We start from the raw sequence: 19,410 nt of genomic DNA on the forward strand, positions 1-19,410 counted from the left end.
ATGGTATGCCAGAAGTGCTCATCCAACCAATCCAACTTGTGGGAGCTGCTTCTAGAAGCGTGGGGTGCAATTTCTCCAGCTTACCTCAACAGATTAATAGCTAGAATGCCAAAGGTGTGCAATGCTGTAATTGCTGCAAAAGGTGGATTCTTTGACGAAAGCAAAGTTTGATGTAAAAACAATGTTATTTCAAATACAAAATCATTATTTCTAACCTTGTCAATGTCTTGACTCTATTTTTTATTCATTTCACAACGTATGGTGGTGAATAAGTGTGACCCCAAACTAAGTTGGGTGACCCCAAACTTTTGAACGGTAGTGTATGTAAAACTAAAACTGGTGTAAACTGCCCATAGTAACCAATCCCTGCTCAGTTTACAGCCCTAGTAAAATGAAAGATCATCTGTGAGTGGTTGCAGTGGGCAGTTTACCCCAGTTTTAGTTTTACACATTTGCATAAATCTTGGCCTATAGTTTAAAAGACATGAGTTTGACACAGGGATATACAAATTACATTAATTTTTCATAGTTTTATTAAAAAAAATATGGAAAAGAGATTGATTTCCTTTTTTTATACCTTTTAAAACTTTTTTCACACTCTGGATCAAGTGAATAGGAATAACCAAGCTAGCTACATTCTAAAAAAAAAGTAAAATGTTACTAACTGAGAACAAGCAACAGGGTGTACAGATTATTTTATTTTAGCTTTAGTTAAGTTTTATACACAAATAATAAAGAAAAAAAAGAAAAAATAAAGAGTGACATATATTTTATGTTTTACAGTATATACCCTTGGGAATGACCCTTCATAGAAACACAAGAGAAAACAGACACTTGCAATCATGCACACCAAGAATCAATGTTAGTGAAAATGAAAATTAGACAGCACAAACAAGATTAAAATTATAATTTTTATGTTTGTTAGTGCTGTTTAATTTTCGATAAAGATACAATTTGTTCAATAATGTTATTTGTAGGTGAGCCTCACTGCAAGTGCCTGCTGTTTTGTGACTGTTTAGTTTGGCATTGTTTGCACCTCAGTGTGTACGCAACCGGTGGTGCCCATCTGTGTATTTACATGAAGAGAGAATGATCCCTTCATTTCAGTAGGGAAGTTCCTCAATATCACCATGGTGCAGGCTGAATAAAGACTGTATGGTGTGCACAATAAAATCATATGTTTAATCTTATGCTCAAAGTATGTGTTGAGTATTAAAAATCTATGTAAAAAAGTGCTTGAGATGTTAAGTGAGAATAACTGAGGACTTAAACGTTGGTCTGGTCAAAATACCACTGCCTCACAACTTCCATTTCAGAATTTTTCTCCACCAGTTTCTGGTTTTGTAGGGATACTTCTTTGTTCACTTTAAAAGACAAATCCAGGACTTGGTGCAAACTCCTGTGATGATAAATATGTAGATTTAGAAATTGATACTGCATACATATACCATGGCTTAAAATGCTTGGGTTCTCATCTTGTGGCTTTTCATGAATAAATGCTTCATATTTCACAATGTTGTAAACATTCACCTTCTCATTGAACCCCTGCTAATCGCTCAACTGGAACAGTTGGATGCCTTATTTTATAAATAGAGGATTACTTGGCACATAAAGCAATAAACACAGCTAATACTTAATCCTACCAAACATTCAGGAAACCTAGACAGTAGACAGAACTTTTACAAATACATCTTCAATTATCTTTTTGCTTATTTGGGTTCAATACATTAAACAAAGATTAATAAAACCGGATTACATAAATTAGTAATCCAGGTGTGATTTGTATAAAAACATGTTTAATGACTTTGATTTCTCTTCATAAATATTTGTACTGTACTTAGGAAAATCGGTTGTTACTACAAAGAGAAACAAAATATGTTTTTAAGAAAGACAACTAATGAACAATTCAAAGATTCCTTTACATTACATCAACACAGTTTCAAGGCAAATTTCTTGGCCAAAGCATGTGGTAGAACAATCCTCAACTTCTGGCACTACCATTTTGAAAACATAACATTTCTTCTGCTATCCTGACAGAAGCCACTGCATTCCAAGATAATGCTCTGTTTTATGTCAGATATGTTATACTTTTTTTTTTTTTAATATAGTGCTGGGTCTGCAAAGAAAATAATAAAGAACCTATTCTTAACTAACCACGCTCCCCCAGGGTCCTCCTGTAGCATCTTTGGGTCCTCTGCTAAACGTTCCCCACTGGTACATCTGAAATTGACTTGCCTCCTCAGTGACAGCACTCTCAGCCAATCACTGGTTGTGTCTCTGTCCTGGCTCTGTCAGTGACTGGCAATTCAGTCTTGGAAATAATGGTGGGAGCATTCAGTGGGGGACCCAAAGGCACCACAGGAGCACCCTGGGATAGCAAGGTTAGGCAAGAATAGGATCTTTATAAAAAAAATTTGCAGCCCCAGCATTACTTGAAAGTTTCAATGCCTTGAGTACACCTTTAATGTTGAGAGAGAGAAGGATCAGGAATGTAGTTTAACAGCCAGGGTCTTTTCAGGGAGATAAGTCAGCATTCAGTATACAGTAACCATATTTGTACAGCCAGCTTTATTAAATGGCATTTTAATAATCTCTATAAATTACAAACCGTGAAAGTTCTGAATCTGTCTTGAGCACAGTGTCTTCCAAGTTTTTAATTGTGTCCAGCAAATTCACATTGTCATTAGCGGGACTTGACATAGCCTCTTCAAGCAGAGATTTTGTGTAAGCTAGGTGTTTCTGAATGTCCTCTATAAAAAGAAAAAAAAACACAGAATGAAAATGCATCAAAAAGTTACACAAAATGCATTCCACAATAAAGTACTAGAAAATGCAATAATTTTTTTTAAAACTGTTCAAGGATAGTTAAATAAAAATAAAAGCCCTCAAGGTTTCATCGAGAAGAGCCCTAAATTATATAATTTAGACCAAAAAGTGTTTATTATCCAGTAATTCTAAAAAAAAAAAAGGTTCCCCACCTTTAACAAATCTGTCTTGTGCAGAACAATGAATAGAGCGTAAGGAGTATTTTTAGATTTTCATTCAATCTCCGTATATACGGATGATGCGCAACAGCATGGATTATCAGAACTCCTGGCACCATCTATCATTATGATGCAGGGAGCTCCTAAGCAGTTTTTGGGATTCTGTACTGACACAGCTGTGGGATACAGCCTTTTCCCCTCTGTTGTTCCTGATTACCCCCACTTTTTTTTTTTTTTAAACATTAACTGACTGACTACATTGTATCAATACATACATATACATGAGGCTTAAATAACTTATCAGACAGAGTTTGATGCCAGTTACAGACTGAAAACAATCAACTGCTGCTCGGCATGGAGAGGGAATATTAAAGCTATGGATCCTTAAGGGTGCCTTCACACACACCGAATCCACAGCGGATTTCACGCTGTGGATTTGCAGCGAAATCCGCTACGGATCCAGTGTCAGTGCATCCCTATGAGAATACATACTCACAGCGGGATTGACATCCCGCTGCGTGTATGTTAGTAAACCCCTTGGCGGCTGGAGCATACATCAACTCTTCCACGCTCCAGCTTGCTTCGGGGGTTCTCGGCAGGACGTCCCGCTCAGGCATCAGTGGCTGCGGCGGGTAGCTCACCGATTGGCTGAGCGGGACAAGCAGACGCAGGCTGGAGGAGGTGATGTACAACCGGCGGGGGGTTAACTTAAATACACGCAGCAGGATGTCAATCCCGCTGCGAGTATGTATTCTCATAGGGATGCACTGACACTGGATCCGCAGCGGATCCGGTTTGTTTGAAGGCCCCCTAAGGGTTAACTTCTTGAATCATATAAATTTGTGATTTCTGATAGTTTCTTCTATGGTGCTGCAGTTAACCTGTGCTATATTGTCTGAAGCCTCCTTTTAATAGCAATTTAGACCTACATGTACTTATATTGCAGACAGGTATTGTGGGACCACGAATAGTAAAGATATATACTGTTTGACATCCACAGTATGTAAACCTTTAGAAACAAAGCAGAGAACTATGCCAATTCTTTTTGCTGCTGTGGAGTGTACAGAGGATCATCAAGCAGAGAACTGGCTATGGGAAAAGTGATTCAGCACTAGCACTTAGCTTTTTAGGTGGGCAAGCCTATATACACTGAACACCAGGTGGTGTAGTACTATATACTTAAAACTCATATCTCTTTACTAAATCATTTAATTGCAAATAAATAGCAAACATTATTCACTTTTAGGGTGAATAATCACATGTCCAGAATCCGCAGCAGATTTGATATCAATGTAACTGAAAAACTGAACACCGCATTAAATCTGCTGCAGATCCTATATGTGTAAACGCACCTTTAATAATCTATGCAATATATTTAAAGGGGTACTCCAGTGAAAAGCTTTTTTCCAGTAATTGAAACACATTACAAAGTTATATAACGTTGTAATATGCTTCAATCACCTATCTGCCCCCCTTCCCTATCTTTTCCTCCTTTAACCCCCACCAGGAAGTGAAGTAAACTCATTCTTACCTAATGACTGTAGACCCCAGGCTGTTCTGTGGCAGCCATTTTGTGACAATTACATCATCAAGAGGGAGCTGGGTCTAAGCCCTGTTGGGCCAGCCTCTCTTTGTCAGATGGCTCTGATTGGATGAGCAAGCTGTAAGCCATATAACAGTTTTACAGAGTCAGTTAGACATCGCAGTAGACAAAGGGCATCATGGGAAACCCCAAACCAGGAAGCAAAGGAAAAAAATGAAGACCAACTGGAGCTTCAGGGTCCTGTTTTTTTTTTTATCAGCGCCGGAGTACCCCTTTAATGCTTACTGTTGACTTAGCGTACCTTGAGTTGCTGGTACTGTTGGATAGCATGGCATAAAATAAATATAAAAGTATTTTTATGAGGCTGTAACAGTATCATGAAGGCAGGGTCTAGGGTGCCTTAGAGGCCTATTACAGCAATCAATTATCGGACGTATTTTATTGATTACCGGCTGATATAATCGTTTGGTGCGGTCATGTTAAAGGGCAACAATCAGCTGACATGCATGATTTTTGGCTGCTCAATATCTTTCAACATGTTAGATCATGACGACTGCTACAGTTGACAGGTCACTCTCTTTAATGGGCCACCCGGACAATCTAAGGATCTTCTGGGAGCCCCCCCCCCCCTTCACCATCTCACTGTGCCTTACTCCCGATCCTTTGTATTGTCAGCAGGGCCCAGAGCTTGTTTGACATCACCAAATGCAAAGGGGTGGCATTCAAAGCCTTTTTCATAAACCAGACACATGATTCACAGGTATTACAGCAATACTTTTATTAAGTGCTATGCAATGGTACCAGCAGCTCTGTATGCATGGCAGGGTGGGGGTGTTGACAAGATTCACATTAAATGCAGCTGTTAAAAATCTTGTGATCTATAGTAACATCCATTAAAATATGTTTGTTTTGTGTCTCGGAAACTAATATTTTGTAAGTAGAAAAAAAAAAAAAAAAATTTTATTTTAGTGGGTATGAGATCCTTTAAACTTCATTTGGAGATGAGATATCTTAAGAAAATCTGTTCTAGTTTACTTTTAAAACTAAGTCCAGATTATGTTCATTCTTGCAATGATAGTAGTGTTGTGCAATATTTCAGCATGAAAGGACATTCCCAGCATTGTGTACAAAGTGTGGGAGCCAGAACTAAGCTAAGTTATGTCCAGAATTTCAAGACTTTTACAGCTTCACTCAGGCAGAAAAGCAACAAATTAATGTAAACAGCCTTTGTTTCCTGTCCATGTCATAATAAACTACACTTGTCACAGAAAAGGGCTAACAGCAACTGTAAGACGCAAATGCTTTTAGTATTCTACTACAAGCAGATAGAACCAGGCTACATTAATAAATAGTTATCAGATATAAACTGAGAATAAGGGAAAAGCAGGAAGAGAGACCATTAGAGAAAGAAAGATAATAAAGATAATAAGTGTCAAGATCATATCAAATTGCAAACTCTTTATACCAAGGAATCTCTGTCGCGTGCCAGTGATATGGATATCTTTTATAGGCAGCTGATGCCTTGTGCAGTCCAGAGTTGTGGCAAATGATTTGTAATGTTCTTTGAATTGTGCTGTAGCAGCAGCAGAGGGAGCCAGCGGTTCTGCCTGCAAAATGACAGCAAAGAGATGGCAAAAATATACAATCTTAGAAATTTTCATTAAAAGGGGCCCCAATCACCCATTCTGGGTCAGAGCGGAACAGGCATGACAAGTCCATCAGAAACCACAAATACATTCAGCCCAATTAAAGCTGAGAGAATCTGCTTAGGGCAGAGGGACCGTATTACAATCCAAGATCACCACTATGGAGCCTAAGGGTGCCTTTACACCGAGAGATTTATCTGACAGATTTTTGAAGCCAAAGCCAGGAACAGACCATAATCAGAGAACAGGTCATAAAGGAAAGACTGAGATTTCTCCTCTCTTCAAATCCATTCCTGGCTTTAGCTTCAAAAATCTGTCTAATAAATCTGTCTGTGTAAAGGCACCCTAAGGGTACAAACCCACACACCGTATACACAGCAGATACGCAACAAATACGCAGCAAATACGCAGCAGATTTGTTGGTACAGATTTGATGCTGTGTTCAGTTATTTAGATCTAATCTGCTGCGTTTTTGCTGCGTGTTTGCTGCGTATTTGCTGCGTATCGCAGCAGTAAATACGCTGCATATACGGTGTGTGGGTTTATACCCTAAGGGTACAAACCCACACACCGTATACGCAGCAAATACGCAACAAATACGCAACAAATACGCAACAAATACGCAGCAGTTTGATGGTGAAGATTTAGGGTATAAACCCACACACCGTATAAGCAGCGTATTTACTGCTGCGATACGCAGCAAATACGCAGCAAACACGCAGCAAATACGCAGCAAAAACGCAGCAGATTATATCTAAATAACTGAACACAGCATCAAATCTGTACGAACAAATCTGCTGCGTATTTGCTGCGTATTTGTTGCGTATCTGCTGTGTAAACGGTGTGTGGGTTTGTACCCTTAATGCTGAGTTCAGTTATTTAGATCTAATCTGCTGCGTTTTTGTTGCGTATTTGTTGCGTTTTTGCTGCGTATTCGCTGCGTATCGCAGCAGTAAATACGCTGTGTATACGGTGTGTGGGTTTATACCCTAATACAAAGTTTGTTAATAGTGCAGGCCTCAATCAGCCAAAGGATATTAAGGGCTCTCTGGCCCCCTCTGGTCTGTTCACAGCCACTAGAGGTGGTTAGGAAGCCGAAAACAGGAAAATCTAGCAAGTTACATAAACGCCCTAACCCCCATTAGCTTGCACATGGGAGTTGCATAAACAGCATAGTGTGAGAGTTAGGCCTGTTCAAATAACTCTGGCAGTTACGCAAATGTCATAATTGTTTTTGACTTGAATTTTTATTGTATGAATATTTTTATAATGCCCAGTCTAGTCACGTCACTGAAAAAGGTGTATTTATTATGTCAAGCGGATAGAGAGGTGAAGTCTAAGCAGGCAGCTGTGACTTGTTAATGGAGGTACTGGCATCTGAGGCCTGTTGGCCATGATTTTATCTTTGAATAAAAAGAATCAGTAAGCTATGTGGGCAAGCGCTATCCTGATTTCTTTGTTTATGGATTAACGTTATGAACTGTGCACAACCCTTAGCAAATAGTTCTTTCTGAGGTCCGCAAAAGCCTACATGTACAGAGGCTAGATACTGAATGTTGTGGTGACAGCGGTGTCTGACTAGGAGACACAATTTAAATACATGCAAGTCAATTCACTTATTATAATGCATCAATACTTCACTTCAGAAGTCTGTCATAGTGACAGATTCTTAATAGAACTTTTTATCAAAATAGAAATACCTGCTTTTCAAGCAAATCATTTAGTTGCTCCTCCCTTCTGTTTATAAACAGATCCCGTTTCAGCTGCTGCACTTTCTCCTGCAGTTGTGTCTTTTCGTCATGTACAAGCAATAAGCTGCGTTCAGCTTTCTCTTCGAGGCGTGTGATATTTTTCTGCATCTGAATAAAAAAAATTGACATAACATATTATTCTTGCCACATAATAATTATAAAAATGGTCACATTGGGGGAGATTTATTAAACATGGTGTAAAGTGAAACTGGCTCAGTTGCCCCTAAAAACCAATCAGATTCCACCTTTCATTTTCCAAAGAGTCTGTGAGGAATGAAAGGTGTAAATCTGATTGGTTGCTGGGGGCGACTGAGCCAATGTCACTTTACCCCATGTTTGATAAATCTCCCCCATTGTGTCTATGACCTCTGTTTAATGTACAGTATATGTTAGGAAACATCCCTAAGGCATGTTAAATGGGGGCTGTGATGGATGCCTAATCACCCACAAGCTAATATAGCATTCGTTTAAAGGGAATGTGTCATTAGAAAATGACATTATTTAAATCAAGTTTTGGTGTTCCATGTTATAAAATAATCCTGAAATCTTGCAGTTTTCTAGAAACAAATTAGAACCCCCCCCCCCCCCCCCACACACACACACACATTAAACATGTTTTTAGTATCTGGCTCTAACTACGTTCTAGCTGGCTCTAACTACGATACGTTCCCTTTAACATATACATCAAGCTCTTCTATGCGAAGTGTAGTCCCGCCCTCAGTGCACCAAAACACCTAATTAGCATAGAACATAAACTGCTAATATCATAGAAATGGCGCAGAGGATGAAGGCAAGAATGTTACCTTCATCCTCAGCGCCTTGTGTGCTATAGGGAGATATCAGCAGATTAGATGCTTCTTAACCTGCTAATTCAATATAAAAATAGATTAAATAATAGAAAACAAAAACAGAATAATTCAGTTAGGCAGCTCACCTTCATAGCAAGATATGTAAATATCAAGGTCTGTGATTCAATCATGTCTATCATGTCCTCAGACATGCCACTAATCTATTGGAGAAAGTAAAAAGTAAGTAAAAAGCATGGTGCAAAATTATAGCCCCAGTATAAAACAGTGTGCCTCAATGAGAAAATTCTGTATCATTTTATGAACAAAGACAATAACATACAGTGAAATCTCTATGAGCCGACCACCCAATTTTTCACAAAAATAAGACAAAACAGTCTTTACAGGGGTGATCTTGTAAAAGAACAAAGTATAGAAATGCAGAATTAAGTGTCTAATTTATACATAAAGTTGTAGTGTAGGGGAGGAGAGTGAGTTTTTAGAGCACTAGGTTGATTTTTCATTGGGGTACAAATCTGTTTTCCTCAGATGTAGTGCACCTGAATAGAAAGGGGTCCACTGTGCTGTGGGAGAGAATCCTAGAAGGGGTAAAAGGATTTTTAAACTAGGGATGTGGAAGGAGGCACAAGCAGAAACTAAAGTATATAAAAAAGGTTAGAGAGGGGACAGAACATTGAGGTGGTAGAAGAAGGGACTTGTGGGAGGAGAACAATGGATAAGGATATCCATTTATTGCAGATGAGCAGTGAAAATGATTGTACCCACAGTATTTAAAAAAAGAAAAAAAAAATCTCTGATTTTGTATACTTTAAACTAGATGGCAATATAACATGTATTTTACTTCTTAGCCATTTTGTGGAGGAGCCAACAAGGAGTGATGTGTTGTTTTATCTGGTTACAGTGGTGCCTTAGATTAAGCGCATATTGCGTTACGGGACCAGTCTTGTAATCCAAATTTACTCTTAAACCAAAGCAAATTTTCCCATAAGAAATCACTGAAATGTAGACAATTGGTTCCACACCCCAAAAATATTTTTTTTTTATTCTGAACAACATGTAAAACTAATGAAACAAACCTTTAGAAACAGCTGAATATGTAATATAAGTTACTGTACAGTATAGCAGCATGTGGTGTATAATGTATTGTAACTGCATAAACCTGAAGAAAGATCAGCTGTTTGTAGATACAGGACGGAACTGCAGAGCCCCATAATGCAGTAGTGTAATACAACAGGCTAGAATAGAGAAGCCGGGGTGCTGTAAGAGGTCTGTGTGGTCACATGACAGCAATGGGCAAGGGGGGGGGATGTTCAGCATGGACCAATCAGGAAATGAGAATCACGGAGCTTTGCAGGACAACAGTGACAGAAACCTCTCTATACAGAAGTGTAAGCCCCAGCCTAAAGTGGATTTGCTATGATTTGGAAGGTGAGGGAGACTTCCTAGGTCAGAGTACAGTGCTGCAGACCATGCCCTTCACCCATTCCTCTTCCCACCCAGTACAGGGAGCTCTTAAACTAAAGCAATGCTCTTAAACAAAGTCATAAATTTTGAAAAACTGTGAGCTCTTCTTGCAAAACGCTCTCAATCCAAGTTACTCTTAAACCAAGGTACCACTGTATTTCTAACAATGCAGAGCTGGTTGGGGATGTCACTGTCCATGGACACCTGGGTAGCAGCGACCACAATATATAGTGACTTTTAGCTTAAAGTGTAGAAAACAAAGACATGTTGGGAGGGAAAAAATATTTAACTTTAAAAAGGCCAATTTTCATGAGTTAAGAGGGGGAGCACACAGGGGGGCTATAGACTACTGGGGCTTCACAGAGGGGTCTATATACTACTGGGGGCAGCACACAGGGGGTCTATATATTACTTGGGGAAGCAGAATGGGGTCTATATACAACTTGGAGAGCACACAGGAGGTCTATATCCAAGTGGGGGAGCACACAGGGGGGCTATATACTACTGGGGGAACACACAGGGGTCTATATACTACTGGTGGGGCACACAGGGGGTCTAGATACTACTGGGGGAACATACAGGGGGTCTATATACTACTTGTGAGGCACACAGGTGGTGTATATATAACTGGGGGAGCACACAGGGGGTCTATACTACTGGTGGGGCACACAGGGGGTCTATATACTACTGGGGGAACATACAGGGGGTCTATATACTACTTGTGAGGCACACAGGTGGTGTATATATAACTGGGGGAGCACACAGGGGTCTTTATACTACTGGGGCAGGAGGTCTATATCCAAGTGGGGGAGCACACAGGGGGGGATAACTACCCCTAAGGGAGCACACAGGGGGCCTATATACTAGTGGGGGAGCACACAGGGGGTCTATATACAACTGGGGCAGCACACAGGAGGTCTATATACTTCTGGGGGAGCACACGGGGGGGCTATATATAACTGGGGGAACACACAGGGGTCTATATACTACTGGGGGAAGCAAACAAGGGGTATATACTATTGGGGGCAGCACACAAGGAGTATATATTACTGGCGGTAGCGCACAAGGGGTATATACTACTGGGGGCAACACACAGCGGTCTATTGTTTTGGAACGCGTGTCGAGGGGGGGCCCCCAGACATAACTTCGCTTGGGGCCCCAGAAATGGCAAGACCGCCCCTGTGTGACATCACAGGATATGGAGCACATTACACTGCGGGGGGTACAGGGTATGGGTAAAAAGGACTTCTTTATTATGATCCAAACCCCCTGCCCCACCCTGGAATTTTTAACTGATGCCCAGACAACCCCTTTAATTTCTGCCTCTCCCTCTAACACACATGCAGCCTGCTGCAGCCATAGCACACACGCACAAAGCCTGCTGCAGCCATAGCACCCACACACCCACCCAGCCTGCTGCAGCCATAACACACACACCCAACCTGCTGCAGCCATAGCACACACACACACACACACACACACACACACACACTGCTGCAGCCATAGCACACTCACACAGCCTTCTGGTGCCATAGAACACATACACAGCCTGCTGCAGCCATAGTGCACACACACAAAGCCTGCTGCATCCATAGCGCACACACAGCCTTCTGCAGCTATAACACACTGAAGAATAACACACAGGGGGAGATTTATCAAACTGGTGTAAAATAGTATTGTCTTAGTTGCCCCTAGCAACCAATCAGATTTCACGTTTCATTCATCACAGGTCCTTTGGAAAATGAAAGTTGGAATCTGATTGGTTGCTAGGGGCAACTAAGGAAATTCTACTTTTACACCAGTTTGATAAATCTTCCCCACAGTCTTTACTCAGAGAGAAAACACCACACTGAGGACAGAGGCTACAGATGCACTATTATGACTTCTCCTTCCCTATATTACACAGGATATTTTCATATTACACTGCTGCTCATATACAATCATCCAAGATCCAGGAAGAGAACAGCACAGATCTCCCGACACACAATGGACACTTCCAGCTCAGAAACAAGCTGTCAAAAAGAGACCAAAGTACTGATATATGGAGGAAACTAAATGTATGTGTGTGTGTGTGTGTGTGTGTGTGGGGGGGGGGGGGGTTCTGGTTGTTATGAATAAAGGGCTTAGCTCGATAGAACTTAAACTATATTAATGAGGAACATTTATAAAATCCATGAAAACTCAATTATAAAATGTAAAAAGATTTTTTATTTTTTTTTTATAGCTGGAGTCAGTACATTTTTTCCGACTGACTGACTTCAGCCAAAACTAGCTCAGACTCAAGACTCCACAGCCCTGGTTGCTCAGGAACAGTCAGGAAACACAAGATATTTGGAGAAGATCTGTATGGAGGACTCGGACAAATTCCCTGCTGCAGTGTGTGCAAACTTGGTCAAGAACTACAGAAAACGTCTGACCAAAGGTTTATGTACCTAATTTTAAAGGAGAAGTCCAGCGAAAATTTTATTAAAGTATTGTATTGCCCCCCAAAAGTTATACAAATTACCAATATACACTTATTATGGTAAATGCTTATAAAAGTGCTTTTTTCCCTGCACTTACTACTGCATCAAGGCTTCACTTCCTGGATAAAATGGTGATGTCACAACCCGACTCCCAGAGCTGTGTGGGCTGTGGCTGCTGGAGAGGATGATGGCAGGGGGACACTGAGGGACACAGGGTACTGGAGAAACACTGAGCATCCCTCTGCCATCATCCTCTCCAGCAGCCACAGCCCGCACAGCTCTGGGAGTCAGGTCGTGACATCACTATTTTATCCAGTCGTGACATCACCATGTTATCCAGGAAGGGAAGCCTTGATGCAGTAGTAAGTGCAGGGAAAAAAGCCCTTTATAAGCATTTACCATAATAAGTGTATATTGGTAATTTGTATAACTTTTGGGGGGCAATACAGTACTTTTATAAAAATTTTCGCCTGACTTCTCCTTTAAGTTGTTTTTCTAAATAAAATAAAATTCAAAATTTTTTAGAAATCAAACTGTGTTTTTTTTATAGATTCTGTCTTTCACAGTTGAAGTAAACCTCAATAAAAATTACAGGTGGGAAAACTTGCAAAATTGGCAGTGTATCAAATACTTATTTTCCCCACTGTATAAGCAAGCACATTTAGTCATTTCCAGGAGTGCCACCATGAATTCTTTAAACAAGCACTTACTGAAGTAGCCTCTCTCTTAGGTTTTCTTAGTTCTGAGACTGGTTGGGATTTTGGGGTTAGTTTTTGCATCGTTTTGTCTGAAAAATAAAAATAAACAAAAAACAGTAACAAAGTAAAAATTTTTCAGTCAATGCTCTTTTGAAAAAGGTATCATTAAAATACCTTACGTAAAACTTTGCTTAAAGAGGATGTACCACCAAAGCAGTAATACTGAGACTTACATACCATCCTGCCGGGGCTGCAGTGTAGAATCCAGTCATGTGTGGTTGCTTTTAAATCTGTGAAATATTAATATGCTAATAAGCTGCGGTGAAGCACAGGAGTTCAGCCCGGTGCCTGTCATTCACACTCAAGTTCTCCTCCCTCCGTGACACAATGGCCTCTGCTCATGCTGGCACACCTCCTATTCTAATGCAGAAACACCTCCTATGCTAAGCCAGTACCGCCTGCTGCACAGCCCTGCCTCCAGTCTTCTGCCCGGCCACCCCGTCATCACACCAGCATCATAAGCGCCGTCATCAGAGCGGGGTATGAGCGCTACTGCGCAGGCTCATACCGCGCTCTATGCTCTGGTGTTGAGGACTTGTCACTAGTGTGGAGAACTGGCCGCTGGCGCGAAGACAAGGGGGCCGGGCAGGAGACTGGAGGCGGGGCTGTGCAGCAAGCTGTGCTAGCTTAGCATAGGAGGCATTTCTACATTAGAATATGAGGTATGCCAGCATGAGCAAGGGCAGCCGCATCACAATGGGGGGAGTAGTTGAGTCTGAATTACAGGCACTGGGCCGGCCTCCAGTGCTTCACCACAGCACATTAGCATATTAATATTTTGGCGGATTTAACAGCAACTGCGCAACAGATTTAGAACAGCTCCACATGAGCAGACTCTGACAGGATGGTATGTATGTCTCAATATTACTGCTTTGGTGGCGTACCGTCTTTAAGTCATTAAGATCCAGTTTATTTTGGCCCTTTGGGATAAAGAATATATTTAATTTTTCCTATTGTGGAATTGCAGCCCCAATTTTCCAAGATTATTGCAGCCATATGTGGAGTGTGCTTTTTTGGTGGTGTGATATGTAGCTTTCACTGGCACCGTTCTGAGGTGCATATAATTTACTGACTAACGTGTGAATGTGGAAAATTGGTTTCCAGAAAAAAACAAACAAAAAAAATATATATGTTCTTTAAAGGACAAGTGCCATGAAAAACTTTTTCCCAGTAATTGAAGCACATTACAAAGTTATATAACTCTGTAATATGCTTCAATCACCTATCTGCCTCCCTTCCCTGTCTTTTCCCCCCTCCACCCCCCTACCAGGAAGTGTCCTAACTCACACAGACCTAATGACTGTCGTCACCGTCACCAAGCTCTTCTCTCAGCTCCTTCTCCTGTTACACTAGCCTCCCCCCTCCCCTGCCTTGTCAGGTGACTCAGCTTGCTCAGCTCCCATTGGCTGAACAACTGCAAGCCATCACTTGTCACATGTCATGCTTATCTTCCCTCCGACTGACTTCAGCACATAGGCAGCCCCCCCTCCACACACACACCCTCTCTCCTGCTGCCGTGGACTCAGTGAGTGAAGGAGTCATGAGCAAGCTGAGTCACCTGACAAGGAGGGGGAGGCTGGTGTAACAGACCTAGAGCAGCCCTCCTGCTGATGACTCATCCTCACAAGAAGGAGCTGCCTGGTGATGGTGACGACAGTCATTAGGTCTGTGTAAGTTAGGACACTTCCTGGTGGGGGGAAAAGACAGGGAAGGGAGGCAGATAGATAATTGAAGCACATTAGAGTTATATAACTTTGTAATGTGCTTCAATTACTGGGAAAAAGTTTTTCATGGCACTTGTCCTTTAATGGAGCTGCCGGAAAGACCCGAGTATTGTACTCTGCATTCTCTGGCAGCTCCGTAGAGAATGAATGGAGCCACAGGTCACGCACTAACCCAAGGCTCGATTCATAACAAAGGAGCTGGGTCGCCGACAGAGATCCCCGAGGGTCACGGAGATCAGACTCCCCATGATCTTATACTTGTCCCCAATACTTTGAATAAGGGACAAGTATTTTTAAAATGCCATTAATTATTGGTAACTTTATTTTACATTTCAGGAAATATTTAGCTGTTTTTTTTTCCAGCATGGACAAAAAAAAAAAATTAGCCAAGAAGGGGGTGTTTAAGCCTTATAGACAAAAGGGTGGCATTTTTCTCTGATAAGATATGTTACATGATTTGTAACATTTGCTAGAACTACTGATTTATACAAAGTTTGTTGAAATTATTAAACATTTAACAACAAATAGGGAGGTCAGGGTTCTTTACACTTCCTTTGGCGACAATCCCATTCTCTCACATTACATCTAGCCCCATACACATTCGTAATGGCACATGACAGGGGTGTCTGCATATTAGCGCTGTGCATTGAACCCCTGGTGGCGGCGATACTACAGCATCCTCATATACATGGCATTCAAATAAATGGGAAGGATAACAAACTATCACTGTTTGCAGACTACGTCCTCTTAACCTTAACTTGCATAAGCCGCATATATCTATCTATATATTTTTTTTTTGCATGTCTGAAGTCCATGCATGCTAAATACCCATTGTTTGCTTAGATTCTTGCATCAGATGGTCACTTGGTTTTACAGGTAGAGTGTTTACAGATGCAGATGGTTATATCTCATATTGTTAGAAATGTAATATGTTAGTTTTGTCTAGTGTAATGTTTATTGTTTACATTGGATTCTATTTTTGTAATTATAATTTCTTTCTGCTTCTTTATCACTTTGTACAACTCTAATAACTCTAAAAGCAAAATTCCACTCTGACAATATGTGATTTACTTTACACTCGCTCTTGTATTTCATTTACTGGCCCAACATCTAATCTAAACCAAGTAAGGGGTGGTGTGTATATATATATGTATTATCTAGATTCTAGGTATATATTTATATATAAACATAAGAATTCTTACATGCCTGTATACTAGACGTTAGGAATATGGAGCAGCTCACAGCAATGATACAGAATAAGATTGAGCACTTCAAAAAAATGTGGAACCTGTGGGACGTTTATTGGGCCCAGAGGAGCACTGGAAATACCAATCCCTTCCCTCTTTTCTTTGTGTGTGTCGAGTCCTGTATACCCCCAACTTCTGTTCTTTTCTCTCTTGGGCAACTAATACTGCCTAATTCCTTAAATTGAATCTCCATGTAAACTTCTTTTTCTATGCATGACTGGCACGCTGTCATATGTATTATGACACAGTTATTGTTCCTGTATTATTGAAAAAGCTTTAACCCTTTGAGGACCAGGCCTAAAATGCCCCAGTGGACCGCGCAAATTTTGATCTTAGTGCTTTCGTTTTTCCCTCCTCCCCTTCTAAGAGCTCTAGCACTCTCAGTTTTCTATCTACAAGCCATGTAAGTGCTTGTTTTTTACAGGAATAGTTGTACTTTGTAATGGCGTCATTCATTTTACCATAACATGTATGATGGAATTCCAAATATATTATTTATGAAGATATAAATAGGTGAAATCGTAAGAAAGAATGCAATATGGTAACGTTTGGGGGGTTCCTGTGTCTACGTAATGCACTATATGGTAACAGCTCCATGACACTATTATTCTATAGGTCAGTCCGAACACAACCATATGCAGGTTACACAGATTCTCTAATGTTATATATGTATTTTTTTATGAAATCCTTTTTTTGGCAATTAAATATTAATAAAATGGGCCTATTGTGACGCTTATAACGGTTTTATTTTTTCACCTACGGGGCTGTATGGGGTGTCATTTTTTCCGCCATGATCTCTAGTTTTTATTAATACCATATTTGTGAAGATCGGACGTTTTGATCACTTTTTATTGATTTTTTTTAATATATAATGTAACATAAAATCGGTAATCTGCGCACTTTTTCCCCTCTTTTCGTGTACGCCGTTTACCGGTCGCAATGACGCTTGTTATATTTTAATAGATCGGACAATTACGCACGCTACGGTATATTATATGTTTATCTATTTATTCATTTTTATATGTTTTATTTATATAATGGGAAAGGGGGGTGATTTAGACTTATTGGGGGAGGGGCTTTGGGGTAGTGTAATAGTGTTTTGAACTTCTTTTTTTTTTACACTTTTGAAGTCCCTTTGGGGGACTTGTACATTCATTACTTGGATTTCTACACTGATGAATGCTATGCCATAGGCATAGCATTGATCAGTGTTATCGGCGATCTGCTCATTGAGCCTGCCTGTGCAGGCTTAGTGACCAGAGCGCCGATCGGACCACACGGAGGCAGGTAAGAGACCTGCGGCAGTCCGTTTCAACGATCGGGACCCCCGCAGTCACACTGCGGGGGTCCCGATCGGTAAGTGACAGGGGACTCCCCCTGTCACTTACACTTAAACGCCGCGTTTAAACGGCGTTTAAGGGGTTAATGACACACGGCAGCGCGATCGCTGCAGCGTGTCATTACCGGTGAGGTCCCGGCTGCTGATTGCAGCCGGCCCCCACCTGCTATGAAGCGCGCTCCGCTCCGGAGCGCGCTTCATAGGGGGAAAAACACCCAGGACGTAAGGTTACGTCATGGGTCGTCTGGGGACAGACTTCCATGACGTAACCCTACGTCCAGGGTCGTCTAGGGGTTAATAAAAATACAAACAAACAGAAAACAAAACAAAAACAATAAATAGGTTATTTCAATAGGCCATTCAAAAAATACTGCATATTGTACTCACCATTTATAACAGAAAAGTCCAGTTCTGGACGTGCAATCTTGTGGCCATCCAATAAAGTAGATTGTAAGTCATCTTTAAAGGAGAAAATTCAATCTGTTATATTAGGTGGTGATACAAAGTACATTATTATTTAAAACTGAATGTTAAAGATTTTCTTCTAGAATACTCTTCAGTTACGTTTATGTTATAAGGATGTCATACATCATTAATAGAGTCCCATTATAAAAACAAGAGAAAAAACACAAAAAAAGATAGTTTACCCCCTAGTGATCACCACATTTTTATGGCAGCAGCCTAGCAGCCAGAACAGGTCTCCTGTATAGACATTGTGGGACAATCTGCACTAATTTATGATCTATGAAAGATTAAAAATAATGCATGTTAAATAATGGGGTGAAAAGTAAAGGGGTGCAGGAAATCTATAGTGATGCTCATGTTTGTGCAACAAAGGATCTAGTGCGCTAAAATTGAGTTCAAGGACAACAAAGGTGATTTTATTTTTTTTAGGCAATTAAAACACATTACAAAAGTTATAACTTTGTAATGTGCTTTAATTACCATTCTGCATAAGTTCCCTATCAGCCCCCCTAGCCCCTGGAAGCATACGTACCTGATCCCTGTTGCCCACGGCTAGTACCATCTTGTATTGATGACGTCTTCACAGCGGGCTGGCCCCCTTGTGACACGTCAGCAGATGACTGACAGCTTGCTCAGCTCCAACTGGCTGAGCAAGCTGGCAGTCATCTAACAATGCCGGATAGAAGATGTCGCAGACGGGAGTTATGGGGATGGACCCAGGAGCGAGGGTGAGTATAGAAACGGCGTTTGCCAATGTTTTTTTTTTCCTTTTGCACCTCACTTTAAGTTCTTTAAAGTGATACTGTCACTCCCCCCCCCCTTTACTCTCGCTTCATTTCGTGTCACCTAGGTGGGGCTGCATGAGGCCCCATCTCCCTACTGCCAAGAAGCACTCTCTGCAGCCAGGTTCAAGTATTCATGGATACAAACATGCGTGCGGCATCCAATGAATCACAAAGGATGCTGTGTGCATTACTGTCCCACCATGTTTGTATCAATGGATACCAGAGTTTCCTGCTGCAAAGAGGAAATCACCTTTGATTGGGTCAATGGACTCCATGACAGGTACATTTTAAAGGCCATTCATGCAACACTGGGAGCTCTGGAAAAAGGATATGCAAGTTAGCATTTAAAGAGGTCTTTCAGCCCAAAAAATTCTTGCCAATTGGCTCAGGTTTACTGCAGGTGCCTGCAATGGCCAGTAATTGATTAAATGGG

At 40.9% G+C, this 19,410-nt stretch overlaps 1 protein-coding gene across 1 annotated transcript in view; it reads right to left on the bottom strand.

Moving 5' to 3' along the window:
- Positions 1-515: 515 nt before the first annotated feature.
- The window catches only part of HAUS8 (HAUS augmin like complex subunit 8), a 38,833-nt gene continuing 19,938 nt past the window's right edge, over positions 516-19,410 (bottom strand). Inside the window, exons 5-11 of the mRNA XM_069962293.1 lie at positions 18,115-18,186; positions 13,370-13,446; positions 8,859-8,933; positions 7,874-8,032; positions 5,993-6,134; positions 2,609-2,750; positions 516-1,399 (exon numbers count right to left, since the gene is read on the bottom strand). Of these exons, the coding sequence (XP_069818394.1) occupies positions 1,267-1,399; positions 2,609-2,750; positions 5,993-6,134; positions 7,874-8,032; positions 8,859-8,933; positions 13,370-13,446; positions 18,115-18,186 (800 nt within the window). The 3' untranslated portion in view covers positions 516-1,266. The remainder of the gene's footprint in view (positions 1,400-2,608; positions 2,751-5,992; positions 6,135-7,873; positions 8,033-8,858; positions 8,934-13,369; positions 13,447-18,114; positions 18,187-19,410) is intronic.

This window comes from Dendropsophus ebraccatus, chromosome 3 (assembly GCF_027789765.1).
Source record: "Dendropsophus ebraccatus isolate aDenEbr1 chromosome 3, aDenEbr1.pat, whole genome shotgun sequence".
Lineage (NCBI taxonomy): Eukaryota > Metazoa > Chordata > Amphibia > Anura > Hylidae > Dendropsophus > Dendropsophus ebraccatus.